The sequence below is a fragment of the Oncorhynchus clarkii genome, chromosome 28 (genome assembly GCF_045791955.1).
Source record: "Oncorhynchus clarkii lewisi isolate Uvic-CL-2024 chromosome 28, UVic_Ocla_1.0, whole genome shotgun sequence".
Taxonomy (NCBI): domain Eukaryota; kingdom Metazoa; phylum Chordata; class Actinopteri; order Salmoniformes; family Salmonidae; genus Oncorhynchus; species Oncorhynchus clarkii.
In genome coordinates, this window is record NC_092174.1 from 32,313,892 (window position 1) to 32,330,141 (window position 16,250).

At 41.2% G+C, this 16,250-nt stretch overlaps 2 protein-coding genes across 4 annotated transcripts; one reads left to right on the forward strand and one right to left on the reverse strand.

Annotated features, from left to right (window-relative positions):
- Window positions 1-112: 112 nt before the first annotated feature.
- LOC139387515 (methyltransferase like 17) lies at window positions 113-3,576 on the reverse strand. Of its 3 annotated transcripts, none has more exons than XM_071133781.1 (14): window positions 3,382-3,574; window positions 3,039-3,180; window positions 2,725-2,874; window positions 2,456-2,543; window positions 2,267-2,348; window positions 2,089-2,162; window positions 1,908-2,002; window positions 1,748-1,818; window positions 1,553-1,660; window positions 1,384-1,452; window positions 1,234-1,284; window positions 1,050-1,115; window positions 723-913; window positions 113-635 (listed from the first exon to the last, which is right to left on the reverse strand). In XM_071133781.1, the coding sequence occupies exons 1-14, from the start codon at window positions 3,448-3,450 to the stop codon at window positions 548-550; spliced, it is 1,344 nt and encodes a 447-aa protein (XP_070989882.1). In that variant the 5' UTR covers window positions 3,451-3,574; the 3' UTR covers window positions 113-547. The 3 variants fall into 3 exon arrangements, with proteins under 3 accessions (XP_070989882.1, XP_070989880.1, XP_070989881.1); XM_071133779.1 differs by having other exon boundaries at window positions 115-635; window positions 1,050-1,142; XM_071133780.1 differs by having other exon boundaries at window positions 119-635; window positions 1,050-1,142; window positions 2,456-2,537; window positions 3,382-3,576.
- Window positions 3,563-10,420, forward strand: LOC139387514 (poly (ADP-ribose) polymerase 2). Its single transcript, XM_071133778.1, has 17 exons — window positions 3,563-3,829; window positions 4,145-4,354; window positions 4,436-4,603; window positions 4,856-4,926; window positions 6,316-6,366; window positions 6,450-6,546; window positions 6,630-6,705; window positions 6,875-6,977; window positions 7,326-7,479; window positions 7,567-7,705; window positions 7,797-7,860; window positions 8,013-8,147; window positions 8,300-8,427; window positions 8,567-8,666; window positions 8,774-8,872; window positions 9,192-9,316; window positions 9,523-10,420. Exons 1-17 carry the CDS (start codon window positions 3,754-3,756, stop codon window positions 9,680-9,682), a joined length of 1,956 nt encoding a protein of 651 aa, XP_070989879.1. The 5' UTR covers window positions 3,563-3,753; the 3' UTR covers window positions 9,683-10,420.
- The last annotated feature ends 5,830 nt before the right edge of the window (window positions 10,421-16,250 follow it).

Sequence of the window (16,250 nt, forward strand, 5' to 3'; positions counted from 1 at the left end):
TGTCCACTGCAAGAAAGGATTATGTACATATATAAAATCTTCTACACGTTAGTCAATATTACATTCTCAGCCTAGAGGTTTCTGTGACCTCAGAATGTAATGAGTAACATGATTTGAGCACTTGAACTTCACTGTTTATTAACTTTTATTTACAATGTAAATATGTTATTCCCCATTACAGGAAACAACATGCAATTTATGGACCGTGGTGAGCGGAGGGTGGGGTTCTGACCAAAGTATGATGAATGTGTTTGGCACTTATTCACTTAAACACAGGATTTAACAAATCATACACTTTTATTGCCGTGTCCTTGACAGTTATATACTGAACAATGTTCACATTAACAATCTTCACCACATACCCTTTTAGAAGGAGAGTTGCGCTTGAATCAAATGTTGGTGTTTCATGTCATGTCAGTTATCCTCAGTATGATGATGTCAACCTGTTTTTGATCAGTCTATGAAGGGAAGAGTTGATTTCACAGCACCAGGAAGAATGACCTTAGAAACACCCTCCATCTCGTTCATTCATAATGGCACTGACTGGTCAGTCTAAATTACTTGAGTCATCCTCTGGCTGAATGATTGGCAGTTGATCTCCCCAATCACTACTCCGGGCACAGCGATATACGTCTCTGTGTGGAAAAGATACCATCAGTCATGTATGCAGTTTAACTTGGACAGTGGAAGTGTAATGACGCTAGTTGGAGGATTCAACGTACCTGCCATGTCGATGGGCTGTCACCACAACCCGTTTAATCTCTCCACTAGAGCAGCAGACCTGACAGTGAACATGTCTCGGCCTGCGCAGCACTGGTGCTGTGAGCCTGGCCCAGTCCAGCCCCTCTCCACCTGCCCAGTCTGTTCTTGACAGAACCAGGTAGCTGAACCTCTCGGTCAGTCGGTCTGGAACCTGTGAAAGAAATAACAGGACTAAGAATAGGACAGGCCAGATTATCTTGCATTCATTGTTGACACCATTGTTGACACATGGTCAAGTATGCCAACAACCAGAAAATACAGTCAGATCCTTCAGAATGATCTCTTACCCCAGGAAAAGGGAGTGGGCTGTAGGCTTGAGAGAAGTTGCAGGGTACTACGGGCAGTTGGAACAGCTTGGGACAAGGTGATTCATGAGGACACTCAAAACAAAGCAGACAAAAAACCACATAGGTGAAATAAACTGCCGAATGAGACAATGTATTATAAGGTGGTTCATGTATAATAACATACTGGGGCGAACACAGATGGTCTTCTAGGGTCATGGGCTGTTCTTTCTTGTTTCTGGGATTAGAGTAATAAAGGCATCATTATACTTTCAATGACTCATGTATTTAGATATTAAAAGCAGTTGATTATAGTATATGTTTGAGAGAGTGAGACCTTAAGTAGTATGTCTCTGGCATCCATAAGTATCTGGTGGCCCTCTTTGGTCCCATTTTCTACCAGCACCTACAACAAAAGCAGAGTTCAAAGAAATGAGGTTGGGGTGATTCAAGGTAATATTACTTATTGTACAATGGATGGGGTTTGAGGGAACATTTTCACCAACCAGATAAGAGCTGGTCTTTCTCCACAAAGTGAGTATGGCATCTTCCCTCTCCTTTTGACTGGCCAATTCTGACAGAGAAAAGGCCCCCACCACCAGATCAAATTGCACCTGAAAGTATAACACCGCATCATCACTAATGCCATCACATTGTTAGTCTTGCACATAACTAGACACATTGAAGGTAACTAGACTAACCTTAGGGGAGACAGGAAGGAACTGACGGAAGTATACTTGTTTGATGACAGGCTCATCTTTTTCGCTGCTGCCTGCTCAACAAAGAACAGCATAATGATTATGTAATTCTCTGTCTCGCTCCCTGTACATTGACATGAATGACTGGAGGTGCATACTTTACCTCTGAGAAGGCGATCTGCTATAGTGTTCATTGCCCCAGAATTGTCGACACACACCATCTCCTTCAACGTATCACCCCAAAATGAGTGTGATGCCCTGGGAAAAAAGGAAGGAGAATCTTAAATGTGAAGTCTCACTACACAGACAGACAACTGAAATGATGTTATTGTTCTGATCCTCACCAGACAGCTGTTCCTAATCCTGAACCAAAGTCCAGGAGAGAATGAGGGGAGAAGGAGGGATCTCTTTTCTTTATCTGGAAAGAGTGATGAAAAAAAGTGAAGAGGTCCCACTGTTGGCAAGAGGGGATCAGACTGTATATAAAAGCATGTTAGTATGTGGCAAGACTGATTACTTTACCTCATTTAGAACTCTTTTCACTGCAGCGTAGCCACCTGCCAGCTTAGCAACCATGTACACCACACCCAACTCTTCATCATACCTAGGACAGAGACAGAAGAGCAGAGTGAGACAGAAAGACTAATTTACATGCTACTTTAAGCTTACCATGCAGAGATGTACATAGTTGAGGAAAACACACATAGCTACCTCATAGGGGACCAGTGGTATGTTGTCTTCCTGAGATCGGAGAGCACTTTCTTTGTGATTTGGGTCTTCAGTAGTTGAAGATCTACATCTTAAATAAAAACAGACGTTAATTTCACATTACCACATGTTCTCCATCTTGTGTCCAATTGAGCAAGACACTTTCCTGGAAGTTGTTCATCCAGTTCACCTTTCCCTCACACCCAACATTCCATATCGCCAATCTCTGCCCCTCTCTTTCTTTTAACATCCATTTGTATTAAGTCTGTCACCTCCACCCTTCTCTTTTGTCTTCTCCCACAGATTCTTCTCCAGGGCCATGGCTCTTTCCCTTAGTGTTACATCCTCAGGTGCTCTTTTCCTGCTCCACAGGAAGTTGGTGAGACTGCGTGCTTTGTCAACCAACCCACTCACTTCTGTGCCTGCAAGTTGGGAGGATAAAAGACTAGAATAACACTGTCTCTAAATGGTAATAGATTAACACTGTCACTAAATGGTAACACTGTCTCATGATATTTTATTACTCTAAATAAATACCATGGCAAGAAGTAACACTATTGAGATATGGATGTCAAATATCCTCTACCATGAATGATAGCTTGTGCTGCTTTCTGGAGTTCATCTGGCAGGCGCAGTGTCTTCAGATTTGTCACCCCTGGGTGTTTCCTGTGGGGAGCACCTTTTAGGAAGTCTGCATGGGATTGGGGATGCACTTCTGCACTTAGTGCCTGTGGGTAAAGATAAATTATTCGAGACATAACTGACATTAACATCCTCAATATTATTATTCCCAACCTCTATGAATAAGGATGGTCAGTCTTCAATTAGACTTTAAGGTCACAAAAAATTAACGATGTAACATAGAAGAATAGGCCACATTTAAGAGAATGGATCAACGACAGGGCGAGAAGAGCAAAAACAATACATACTCTGTACATTATCCTCACAGCAACCACCCTTTGATAAAGGACACGCGCACCATAAACTCGAAAAGCCATATCTTCGTTTTAACAATCCCAAATGTCTACATGGAATAATAACTATACTAAATAGCTAGCTATTGGCTACCTGGCTGACACAACATGCGAAGCGATCACGTGTACGTTTACCAAATACTTCCGCCTAGGAAACCGCTAAGGCGGAACCTTTATTGCCGAGCTAATCCACAACATATCTCAACAGAGGCGCTAGCTGGTTGGGTGATTTCCCGCGTTGATCACTTTCTAGTCTGCATCTGTGCATCTGTTCTTAGATACAAAAAAAACGTTCTTATTAGGCAAGTAACATAAACATTGTACAACATGAGACGCACAAGAAGCTCCAGGAACACATCTCAAGGTGTAGCATCAGCAAATGGAGTGTCTCCGTCCAAGACAGGTTAGTGCTTGCTGGCAGGCTAACGTTAGCTTTGTTGTTAGCTGGCTAGCTAGCTACGCTTCGGTTGCGTGTAATTTTGCTTACCTAACGTTAATTAGACACTAACAAAGTACTGACAGGAGCTGATAACTATTCTGCTTTTTTAAAAACTTGTTGAAAAGTTTGCTTGACTCAGTCTGTTGTGACATTGATTGGCTATAAAGCTGTATAGCTCTCTGTTTGACTGAAACATAGCTATGCAAAAACGTGTATGTCTAGTCTACAGCATCTGTTGCGTTGTTGAAATTAATATCTCTGTGACTGTTCTCTCCTCAGTGTGGCAGTGGAAGGGGGATGAGGGTCAGTGGGAGCCATACCCACCATCAGCATGTGCCCAGCTAGACTCAGCCCTCAGCTCTGGAGACGCCACGGTCTCACTGACGTTTGGCTCTGGGGCAGCATATGACGTAGACTTGAAGAAGATGGTCCAGGTCAACACAGTAACCAAGTACAAGAGGAAAATACGTTCTCACACACTGAAACCAGGTTAGTTGTCAATGTTGTTATTACATGTGTCTATGTATGTGTGTTACCTACAACAAATCAACACATGCTATCCCCCTGTAGAGAGTTTAAATGGAGGAGATGCAGTGGATTTAACCCAACAAGATGCGAGTCCAGTCCAGATTAAAGTGGAGGAAATGGAGGAGCAGCCAATCGCCAAGAAGAAGCGGGGTGAGGGAAGGAGCCAGAAGAAAAGTAAAGTGATGCCCATGGATGAAACAGAGAGCAAAGGTTCTAGCATTTCCTTCCATTTTTATAATTTAAATGTGTTGTCTGAAGTGCTGTCTATGCTATAAATACCCATTGTTTTAGGACATGGACATCTATTTTTGTTCATGTGTGATACAGTAATGTAAGGGGTTGTGTCAATTACTGTATACTGATGGCTCTATGTAATGTGTTCATGTTCTCTTAATAATTGTGGTTAATGTCAGATGTCTTTTTGATGTGTTGTGTATTAACGGTGCTGTTTATGTTGTGCAGAGATTGTGAAGACTGTGGTCATGAAAGGAAAGGCTCCAGTTGATTCAGAATGCAAAGCCAAAGCCGGCAAGGTACAGTACACTGGGATTTTTTTAGACTGGCAACTGAAATGTTCTCTTATGATGCTCACCCCTCGTCTAGGTGACAAAACCACGGCATCTGTGAGCTTTTCTAAGACAAGCTTTGGTCACAGTTCTCAATGTGGTGTTTCTGTTTGAAAGTGTTTTAGTCACATACCTCTGACACAATCTACCATGTATGCACAAAATCTAGAAAAATTGACTAGGGTCTGGTTTCAATGATGGGACACTTTTTGCAACTTTCAATACGGGAAAAAAATATGTTCCGTGCGGGTCCTCCTCAGACAGCTTCCTATTTCGCAACAAAGCATCCTTCACTCATGCTGCCAAACATACCCTTGTAAAACTGACCATCCTACCAATCCTCGACTTCGGCGATGTCATTTACAAAATAGCCTCCAATACCATACTCAACAAATTGGATGCAGTCTATCACAGTGCCTTCTGTTTTGTCACCAAAGCCCCATATACTACCCACCGTTGCAACCTGTACACTCTCGTTGGCTGGCCCTTGCTTCATACTCGTCGCCAAACCCACTGGCTCCATGTCATCTACAAGACCCTGCTAGGTAAAGTCCCCCCTTATCTCAGCTCGCTGGTCACAATAGCATCACCCACCTGTAGCACGCGCTCCAGCAGGTATATCTCTCTGGTCACCCCCAAAACAAATTATTTCTTTGGCCGCCTCCCCTTCCAGGTCTCTGCTGCCAATGACTGGAACGAACTACAAAAATCTCTGAAACTGGAAACACTTATCTCTCTCACTAGCTTTAAGCATCAGCTGTCAGAGCAGCTCACAGATTACTGCACCTGTACATAGCCCACCTATAATTTAGCCCAAACAACTATCTCTTTCCCTACTGTATTTATTGTATTTTATTTATTTATTTATTTTGCTCCTTTGCACCCCATAATTTTTATTTCTACTTTGCACATTCTTCCACAGCAAATCTACCATTCCAGTGTTTTACTTGCTATATTGTGTACTTTGCCACCATGCCTTTTTTTTTTGCCTTTACCTCCCTTATCTCACCTCATTTGCTCACATCGTATATAGACTTGTTTATACTGTATTATTGACTGTATGTTTGTTTTACTCCATGTGTAACTCTGTGTCGTTGTATGTGTCGAACTGCTTTGCTTTATCTTGGCCAGGTCGCAATTGTAAATGAGAACTTGTTCTCAACTTGCCTACCTGGTTAAATAAAGGTGAAATAAATAAAAATGTTCAAGTGGATAGAGTAGTGATGTAGGCAGTGACGTAGTTCTTCTATGCCTAAACAGTCCATAATTGAAACCAGTCTCTAGTCACTGTTGCCTAGGGTTGGATATTCCAGACTTCCCTTCTCACCAATTGTAAACCCTCTCTTTTCCTCACAGGCCCATGTCTACAGTGAAGGAGATGACGTATATGATGTAATGTTAAACCAGGTAAAAACATAACGACATAGTAACTACATAAGTGTATTTGCTAAATGATTTGTAAGGGAGATGTTTTGTTTGTTGTTTCACAGACAAATCTTGAGTTCAACAACAACAAATTCTTCCTGATCCAGCTACTTCAGGATGACAGTGTTAAGGCCTACAGCGTGTGGTTTAGATGGGGACGAGGTGGGTTCATGTCTTTGTTTTCCCAAATGTTTTGTGATATTGGGAAGTAGTGTTTTCTAACACATGGTGCCATCTCTATTTAGTTGGTAAGGTTGGACAGAACAATCTAGTTTCCTGTGGTGGAGATCTTCTTCAAGCCAAAGAAGTCTTCAAGAAAAAGTGAGTGGGCTGGGGGTGTTGTGTGTGTGTGTGTGTGTGTGTGTGTGTATGTGTATATGATGGGAGTTGAGTGATATTGGGTGTTTGAATGATTGGGGAAAAAAGCTACATTTTTGAACTAAGTGAATATTGCTAAGAGGATAATGTATAAATTTGTGTTTTGATGTAGGTTTCTGGATAAGACCAAGAACGAGTGGGCACACCGGACAGACTTTGAGAAAGTGGCAGGAAAATATGACATGGTGTTTATGGACTACAGTACCAATGGAAAGGCAAGGAATAAATCATCTCAGACTTTCCTCATATCGTCAATGTTTTATCTCTCAATCAAATCAAATGTTATTGGTCACATACACATGGTTAGCAGATGTTAATGCAAGTGTAGCGAAATGCTTGTGCTTCTAGTTCCGACCGTGCAGTAATATCTAACAAGTAATCTAACAATTTCTCAAAAACTACCTTATACACACAAGTGTGAAATCATCTACATATCCCCCTGCTCTGCATTCATTAATTCTCCATTCCATATCTTCTCTCCCACCCCTCTGACCTTAATGGTCCACTGTTCTCCAGCTTTAGGCAGGTGAATCTGTGCCTAACCAGTGTTCCTCCTTTTCCAGGAAGAGCCCCAGCCCCTGCTTGCATCACTGTCCCAGAAAAAGCCCTCCAAGCTGGATGTGAAGGTCCAGTCCCTTCTCGAACTGATCTGTGACATCAAGGCCATGGAGGAATGTGTGCTGGAGATGAAGTTTGACACCCGAAAAGCTCCTCTCGGTGAGTATGTGTAACTGTCAAAATAACTGACAAAGTAAATGTGACATTGTTTTTGTAACTTTTCATTGTGGTTGTTTTCCCCGGTAGGTAAGCTTACAACAGAGCAGATCCGTGCAGGTTACTCAGCACTGAAGAAGATTGAGGAGTGTGTGAAGAGAAAGGGAAGCAGCCGCGAGCTACTGGAGGCATGCAACCAGTTCTACACACGCATCCCCCATGACTTTGGGTCAGTAATGAATGTTCTGTATTTCAAGCTGCTCTATCCACTGGCATGTGTCCATTCATGGTAAATAACAATTTTATTATATTTTTCCCAGGTTGCGAACTCCCCCAATAATCCGCTCAGAAGAGGAGCTGAAGGAAAAAATTGCTTTATTAGAAGTGAGCATGACTTATTTGAGTACTATATTTTCTATTACCTGCAGATCATACCATTCAATAACATGTTCTTACAAATTGAAATTGCTGGATGTTGGTTTGGTATGGAATCACGCCGTCTGCAGCCTGTTTGACAGTGTGTTGTCTATCTCCAGGCACTGAGTGACATCCAGATAGCAGTGAAGATGGTCCAGTCCAGTGCCTACGGTGATGAGCATCCTTTGGACAGACAGTACAACGCCCTCCAGTGCCAGCTACAGCCACTGTCCTCTTGTAGCCAAGAGTATCAGGTGAGCACCTGTGCTTTGGTTGAGTTTACTCAAAGTATGTTCATGTGTAGTTTAGAGGTCTGTTACAGCTGGGTTGGAACAAAAGCCTGCATATATTGATCAGGTAGGGTGTCTCTTCCTTCCACTGCTCAATTGTTGTTCTCTCTCTGAAGGTGATTGAGAGATATCTTCAGACAACCCATGCTCCCACTCACTCTGACTTCACCATGACTGTTCTGGACATCTTCTCTGTGGACAGGGAGGGGGAGAAGAATGGCTTCCTCTCACAACTACACAACAGGTGCCTAATATTTTATTGTCTGCTTACACAGGCTGTCCAATGCCACTTTGAAAGGGATTTTAAAATAAAGATGGTACCCGTGGTGAATGGTTGTCCTTCGGGGTGTGTTCTGCATTGTTATTGTGTGTGTCTCCCTCAGGACGCTGCTGTGGCATGGCTCTCGTCTGTCTAACTGGGTTGGAATCCTCAGCCAGGGCCTCAGAGTGGCCCCTCCAGAGGCTCCTGTCACTGGATACATGGTGAGATTGTGTGAGTGAGAGACTGTGAGAGAGAATATGACTGAAATGAAATGGCACATGTTCACCTGCTGCATAACAGGGCGATGACAATTGTTTCTTTCTCCTAGTTTGGGAAAGGTATTTACTTTGCTGACATGTCATCGAAAAGTGCCAACTACTGCTTTGCCAATCAACGCAACAAAACTGGACTCCTACTGTTGAGCGAGGTATGAGATTTGTAGTTCTATTTTTTTTCCTCTACACAAATGCGTTGTTTCCAATTTGAGAATAACCCTTCTGGAAATGATCATATGAAGCGTTTGTTTCCATACACCTGCTATTTTTCATTTGATTTATTAGGATCCCATTAGCCGATGGCGACAGCTAGTCTTACTGGGATCCAACACATAACGGAAAAAAACATTACAATTTACATGCATGTAAAAAAAAAAAAATGTTTATATGTATGTATATGTGTGTGATGCAATATGATGTGTGTACTCCCTTGGTAACAAGTCGTCTGTTTATTCGTTGTCTTGGTAACAGGTTGCCCTGGGTGACAGTAACGAGCTGTTAGCAGCTGACTATGAGGCTGCCAAACTACCTGCAGGGAAACACAGCACCAAGGGCCTTGGACAGACAAGCCCAGACCCCAGGAACGCTGTCACATTGTGAGTTTCTCTCCCTTTCACTCACTGTAAATGTTTGGTTGGTTTACTCTAACACAGATGAGTAATAAAAAACAGACATATCTAATAGTTTTACTTGAACCTGAATCAAGATTTCCGTCTTACATGTTGTATATGACTCGCTTGAGTCTTCCATTGTTCACTATTGTCTCCTCTCTCTCTCTTTCCCTGTTCTGTGGTTCTCTCAGGAATGGAGTGACAGTCCCAATGGGGCCTGGAATGAAGACTGGGGTGGGAGCAGGTGGCGGCTACTCCCTCCTCTACAACGAGTTCATTGTCTATAACCCTGCCCAAACCCACATGAGGTATTTACTAAGAGTTCAGTTTAACTATTCCTCGCTGTGGTGAGTCAGGGATATACTGTAAAGACGTGTGTAGCAAAAAGAGACATTAACACATGAAGTAAACTGTCGCATATTAGTAATTTGTATTTGTCCTGTTACACACAAGTGTGTAATGGAAATGCCGTAAGGGCACAGCAACATATTTTTTTGTTTTTCTTTCGATTACTGACCCAATGCTTCAACCTCGAGGCTATCTGCCGCCCTTAAGCTTAAGCGGTGGTTATGAAAAAGGAAGAGTAGACCCAGAGAGATTCTGATAAAAAAAAATTCACAACTCATGAAACGATCCCTAAGGGGTTTTAATGTCTGTGGTGTTGAGGCTGTATTACTCCCAATAGCTTTATTTCAAAGCCTTGCATTGTATGATGTCCATAAGAGGGCAGCAACAATTAACATGGGTTAAATTCATACATCTGTTGCATTCCAAGCATTTTTTGAAATAGTGGATGATGTGAGTGTTTTGAAGTGATACAGCTTGTTTAGACATCAGCACAGATTTTGTTTTATGTTGTCAAATGTCACCCTGAGTGTTTCTTTCTAATGTAAAACAAAATAATAAAAATGCATGAATTGACGGTTGTTTTATATATAAGCTATTGCTATAACTATCACCACAAAACAGATTTTTATTGATAACAAAAATATGAAAAGTAAGTCTGTAAGAGCGAGAGATATCACTCATCAAATATGTATGTCCAGGGGTTTCCATGTAAAACTAAATAAAGACTGTTTTCATTGTGAACAGGGGTTTTGCATGTGTGCTTGGAGTAGAGCTGGGACGATAAACCAAAAATGATCAGCACCAACCATACTGATCACTTATCCAGGGCCAGATTAACAAGTCATAGGCCTTACGCTTAGTTTTTTTAACTCAGTCGTGGTCTCAACTTACTGTTGAGAGTTAAAATGGTACGATACACGGTGCAATTTCAAAATATGAAATGCTTACTTTCAAGCCCTTAATTAACCAACAATGCAGTTCAAGAAATGGAGTTAAGAAAATACTTACTAAATAAACTAAAGTAACACAATACAATAAGGCTATATACAGAGGGGCAGTGTTTCTCTGTCAGTCAATAGCTAGGTTTCCAATTGGTGACAGATTTTCATGTGAATATACTAAAATACGCATAAAAACAATATACACATTTTCCCACCAGAGATGTTACATTCTATTTGACTTGTTGCGGATAAAAGGATGTGCGTGATGACGTAGTGCACGTAAAAATATATTTTGCTTTTAAATTCCCATTTACCGAAACAAAAACAAAAAACTGGTATCGCATTTTCACTCTACTGATGGTTTTGTCACAAAACATGTATATAGAATGTGCCCGCTCTGGTATTGTCATGTGCGATCTGGCCAACAGCTCACATATAGAGCCTTCAGAAAATATTTACACCCCTTGACTTTTTCCACATTTTGTTGTGTTACAGCCTGAATTTAAAATGGATTAAATAGACTTCTTTTTTTGTCACTGGCCCACACACACTACCAGTGTTAGTCACTGGCCCACACACAATACCAGTGTTACAGTCACTGGCCCACACACAATACCAGTGTTACAGTCACTGGCCCACACACAATACCAGTGTTACAGTCACTGGCCCACACACAATACCAGTGTTACAGTCACTGGCCCACACACACTACCAGTGTTACAGTCACTGGCCCACACACAATACCAGTGTTACAGTCACTGGCCCACACACAATACCAGTGTTACAGTCACTGGCCCACACACAATACCAGTGTTACAGTCACTGGCCCACACACAATACCAGTGTTACAGTCACTGGCCCACACACAATACCAGTGTTACAGTCACTGGCCCACACACAATACCAGTGTTACAGTCACTGGCCCACACACAATACCAGTGTTACAGTCACTGGCCCACACACAATACCATAATGTTGAAGTGGAATAATGTTTTTAAATAAAAAAAAATGTAAAAAAATGAAAGCTGAAATGTCTTGTGTCAATAAGTATTCAGCCCCTTTGTTATGGGAAGCCTAAATAAGTTCAGGTGTAAAAATTAGCTTAAGTCACATAATAAGTTGCACGGACTCACTCTGTGTGCAATTAGTGTTTAACCACATAAATGTAAAGTCCCCATATTTGGGGACTCTATTAGATTTTTAAAAATTAAATTCAGTCTGGTATGAGAACAGTAGCCCCTATCTGCAAAAGCAGGGTGTCTGTGGAAAGCTGAGTATCTTGGCTATTGATCTGTGCCTTAAAATCTTTGGTGTTACTTCTTACCATATATGGGCATACAAAAATATAATGGCATGCTGAGGTGATGACAATTCAAGATGACTGCTACATAGATTCCGGTTAGCGTTGTGTAGCATAAAGGAAATAAACACGGAATACGTTGATACACACCGAAAGCCGGGACTCCACAGATCATGAGGATGTTTTATTTGTCTGCCAGTGACCTACCGTTATTGATCACCAGCCCCAAGAGTCCAAATGTTTTATTTTACAAATTTTTTTTCACCAAACAGTAAACATCAAATTTTATTGGTCACATACACATGGGTAGAAGATGTTAATGCGAGTGTAGCGAAATGCTTGTCATCTTACAAAGTAAGCTTCGATTTGGTTTGTGTTTGCGCTAAAGATACATGGGTGGTATCAAATTAATCCTTAGGTTGGTAGGAACAAATCTAGCATATTGCCAATGTTATCTGATGATGTATGACTAAATGGCAACATCGAATGTCCACTGAGTGACTATCTTTGCGCATCAAAAATATGACGTTGCCCGTTTTACACGCTGAAGGCATCCATTACACGGGATTGACTACTATGGCACCTTGACGGTCTTGTAGCCAGCGAGATGAGCTTCCAGGGATATGCAGTTGACCTGGGTGGGACAAAGTAAGGCCTAGAATATTTGATGCGTAATGCGAGCTATTGCTACCTGGCTCAGAGACGAGACACACTGAGTATGCCACATTCGATTGTAAACCGATGAATTGCTTTAATTTCAACACTTTAGCATAAAAGATGGCTTCTCAGGGTGTAAAAAACTAAGAATATTGAACAGGAAGCTAAAAAGGAGGCCGCTATGAATGAGCATACCGGCATAGAAGCTTTGGTCGGACTCGGATCGGGGAGCGATTTGGACAACGAGATTTAGACTCGGCCAACGACGATAGTTTTCTAGAAGGATTGGATCCACTTTTAGATCTGTAAGTAAATTTTTTTCATGACTTTTATATAACTAATTTTACTATGTATTTAGTTTACCTCGGCCTATGTAACAAGTCATTTCAATGTAATATAATTCCTAAATTTCATCCTTGTAATTTTGGGGAGACCACTAAACTCTCATGGCCATGTTTACTTGTGGTTCTCACCTCTGCCTTTGTCTCCAAAGTGTTATTGTTTGCATTGTGTGTGTTTCACACCTATGAGACACTGTACAGATAAAGTTAAGGCTTGGTGTTTTTACTTTACAGTAATGTCCTTTTTGTAAATTTAGTCAATTGCAATTCTGTGTGTCTTACAACAATATATCCCATAATTTAATTCACCGCAGAGGATTTGGATGATGATGACGTTTGGGAGCCACCCCTCCCCAGCAAGCGCCCCCGGTCAAGGTCTTCACCCCCCACTGCTATGTCAATCACCCCATCTGATGGTTCTACATCCACTTTTCATAGACCTCTTGAAAAGAAAATAGGGGCTTGTGGCACCATTCGTCCTAACATAATCGGTTTCCCCAGGACCAAAGTAAACAACATGACAAAGACAGCGGAGAGGGGGACCATATGTTGTATCAGGACGAACAAGCTGCTTTTTGTGAAAGTAGGGAAGTAACCATGCTCACCACACAGCATAAGGCATTCAATAGCGACCATGTCTCAAGGAGGGTGAAAAAGGAGAATGTCCCCATTCCTGATTCTGTGAAGGACTACAATGCCAGCATGGGGGGTGTTGACCTACAGTTGAAGTCAGAAGTTTACATACACTTAGGTTGGAGTCATTAACTTGTTTTTCAACCACTAACAAATTATAGTTTTGGCAAGTCGGTTAGGACATCTACATTGCATAACACAAGTAATTTTTCCACCAATTGTTTACAGACAGATTATTTAACTTATATTTCACTTTATCACAATTCCAGTGGGTCAGTTTTCAACCATTTCTACAAATTCATTGTTTATATATGATCAAATATTGTCACCTCCGTTCTCATCCACACAACCTAATGAAACCATTCTGAAAATGTGGTATGGTATTTATTAAAGGAGAGAAAAGAGAAATAACATGTTTGACACAGCTGGGGAACAAAGGACAAAAAACTAGTTTCATGTGAACTTAAAATTAAACTTCATTTATATATATTTCAAGTAACTATTGCATACTACCTTATAGCTGATTTACATTGAGGTCCTTCTCTTAGGTTTTTAAAGGCATGTACATACAGTTGAAGTCGGAAGTTTACATACACTTAGGTTGGAGTCATTAAAACTCGTTTTTCAACCACTCCACAAATTTCTTGTTAACAAACTATAGTTTTGGCAAGTCGGTTAGGACATCTACTTTGTACATGACACAAGTCATTTTTCTAACAATTGTTTACAGAGAGATTATTTCACTGTATCACAATTTCTGTGGGTCAGAAGTTTACATACACTAAATTGACTGTGCCTTTAAACAGCTTGGAAAATTCCACGAAATGGCATGGCTTTAGAAGCTTCTGATAGGCTAATTGACGTAATTTGAGTCAATTGGAGGTGTACCTGTGGATGTATTTCAAGGCCTACCTTCAAACTCAGTGCCTCTTTGCTTGACATCATGGGAAAATCAAAAGAAATCAGCCAAGACCTCAAAACAATTGTAGACCTCCACAAGTCTGGTTCATCCTTGGGAGTGATTTCCAAACGCCTCAAGGTACCACGTTCATCTGTACAAACAATAGTACGCAAGTATAAACACCATGGGACCACGTACCCATCATACCGCTCAGGAAAGAGACGCGTTCTGTCTCCTAGAGATGAACGTACTTTGGTGCAAAAAGTGCAAATCACTCCCAGAACAACAGCAAAGGACCTTGTGAAGATGCTGGAGGAAACAGGTGCAAAAGTATCTATATCCACAGTAAAACAAGTCCTATATCAACATAACCTGAAAGGCCGCTCAGCAAGGAAGAAGCCACTGCTCCAAAACCACCATTAAAAAAAGACACTATGGTTTGCAACTGCACATGGGGACAAAGATTGTACTTTTTGGAGAAATGTCCTCTGGTCTGATAAAACATAAATAGAACTGTTTGGCCATAATGACTATCATTATGTTTGGAGGAAAAAGGGGGAGGCTTGCAAGCTGAAGAATACCATCCCAACTGTGATGCACGGGGGTGGCAGTATCATGTTATGGGAGTGCTTTACTGCAGGAGGGACTAGTGCACTTCACAAAATAGATGGCATCATGAGGAAAGAAAATGATGTGGATATATTGAAGCAACACCACAAGACATCAGCCAGGAAGTTAAAGCATGTTCGCAAATGGGTCTTCCAAATGCACAATGACCCCAAGCATACTTCCAAAGTTGTGGCAAAATACCTTAAGGACAACAAAGTCAAGGTATTGGAGTGGCCATTACAAGCCCTGACCTCAATCCTATAGAAAATCTGTGGGCAGAACTTAGTGTGTGCGAGCAAGGAGGCCTACAAACTTGAATCAGTTACACCAGCTCTGTCTGGAGGAATGGGCCAAAACTCACCCAGCTTATTGTGGGGAGGTTGTGGAAGGCTACCCGTAACATTTGACCCAAGTTAAACTATTTAAAGGCAATGCTACCAAATACTAATCGAGTGTATGTAAACTTCTGACCCACTGGGAATGTGATGAAAAAAATAAAAGCTGAAGTAAATCATTCTCTTTACTATTAATTCTGACATTTCACATTCTTAAAATAAAGTGGTGATCCTAACTGACCTAAAACAGGGAATTTTTACTAAGGATTAAATGTCATGGATTGTGAAAAACAGTTTAAATGTATTTGGCTAAGGTGTATGTAAACTTCCGACTTCAACTGTATCAAGACAAGGAAGTGGTATACTTTTTTTACCACTTTGTGGACATTGCTACAGTAAATGCGTTCATTCTCCACAAGCAGATGACCAAAGCAAAAGGTCAAACCCCTTTCTCCCAGTTGGCCTTCACCAGCCACTCTATTCATACCCCTTGACCTATTTCACATTTTGTTGTGTTGCAGCCTGAATTCAAAATTGATTACATCATTTTTTCTCAGGCATTGACACACAATATGCTCTATTGACAAAGTGAAAACATGTTAAACATTTTTGCATATGTATTGAAAATGAAATACAGAAATATCACATTTACATTTTTTTGAACCTTTATTTAACTAGGCAAGTTTAAGAACTAATTCTTATTTACAATGACGGCCTACACCGGCCAAACCCGGACGATGCTGGGTCAATTGTGTGCCGCCCTATGGGACTCCCAATCACGGCCGGTTGTGATACAGCCTGGATTTAAACCAGGGTGTCTGTAGTAACGCCTCAAGATGCAGTGCCTTAGACCG

Excerpts from the sequence above, each read along its gene's own strand:
- LOC139387515 (XM_071133779.1), bottom strand. The coding sequence starts at position 3,450 with ATGGCTTTTCGAGTTTATGGTGCGCGTGTCCTTTATCAAAGGGTGGTT. Across the intron at positions 2,349-2,455 it reads TACCACTGGTCCCCTATGAG|GTATGATGAAGAGTTGGGTG; the intron begins GTAGCTATGTGT and ends TCTCTGTCCTAG. Across the intron at positions 1,453-1,552 it reads GAAAGACCAGCTCTTATCTG|GTGCTGGTAGAAAATGGGAC; the intron begins GTTGGTGAAAAT and ends CTTTTGTTGTAG.
- LOC139387514 (XM_071133778.1), top strand. The coding sequence starts at position 3,754 with ATGAGACGCACAAGAAGCTCCAGGAACACATCTCAAGGTGTAGCATCA. Across the intron at positions 8,428-8,566 it reads CTCTCACAACTACACAACAG|GACGCTGCTGTGGCATGGCT; the intron begins GTGCCTAATATT and ends TGTCTCCCTCAG. Across the intron at positions 9,317-9,522 it reads CCCAGGAACGCTGTCACATT|GAATGGAGTGACAGTCCCAA; the intron begins GTGAGTTTCTCT and ends TGGTTCTCTCAG.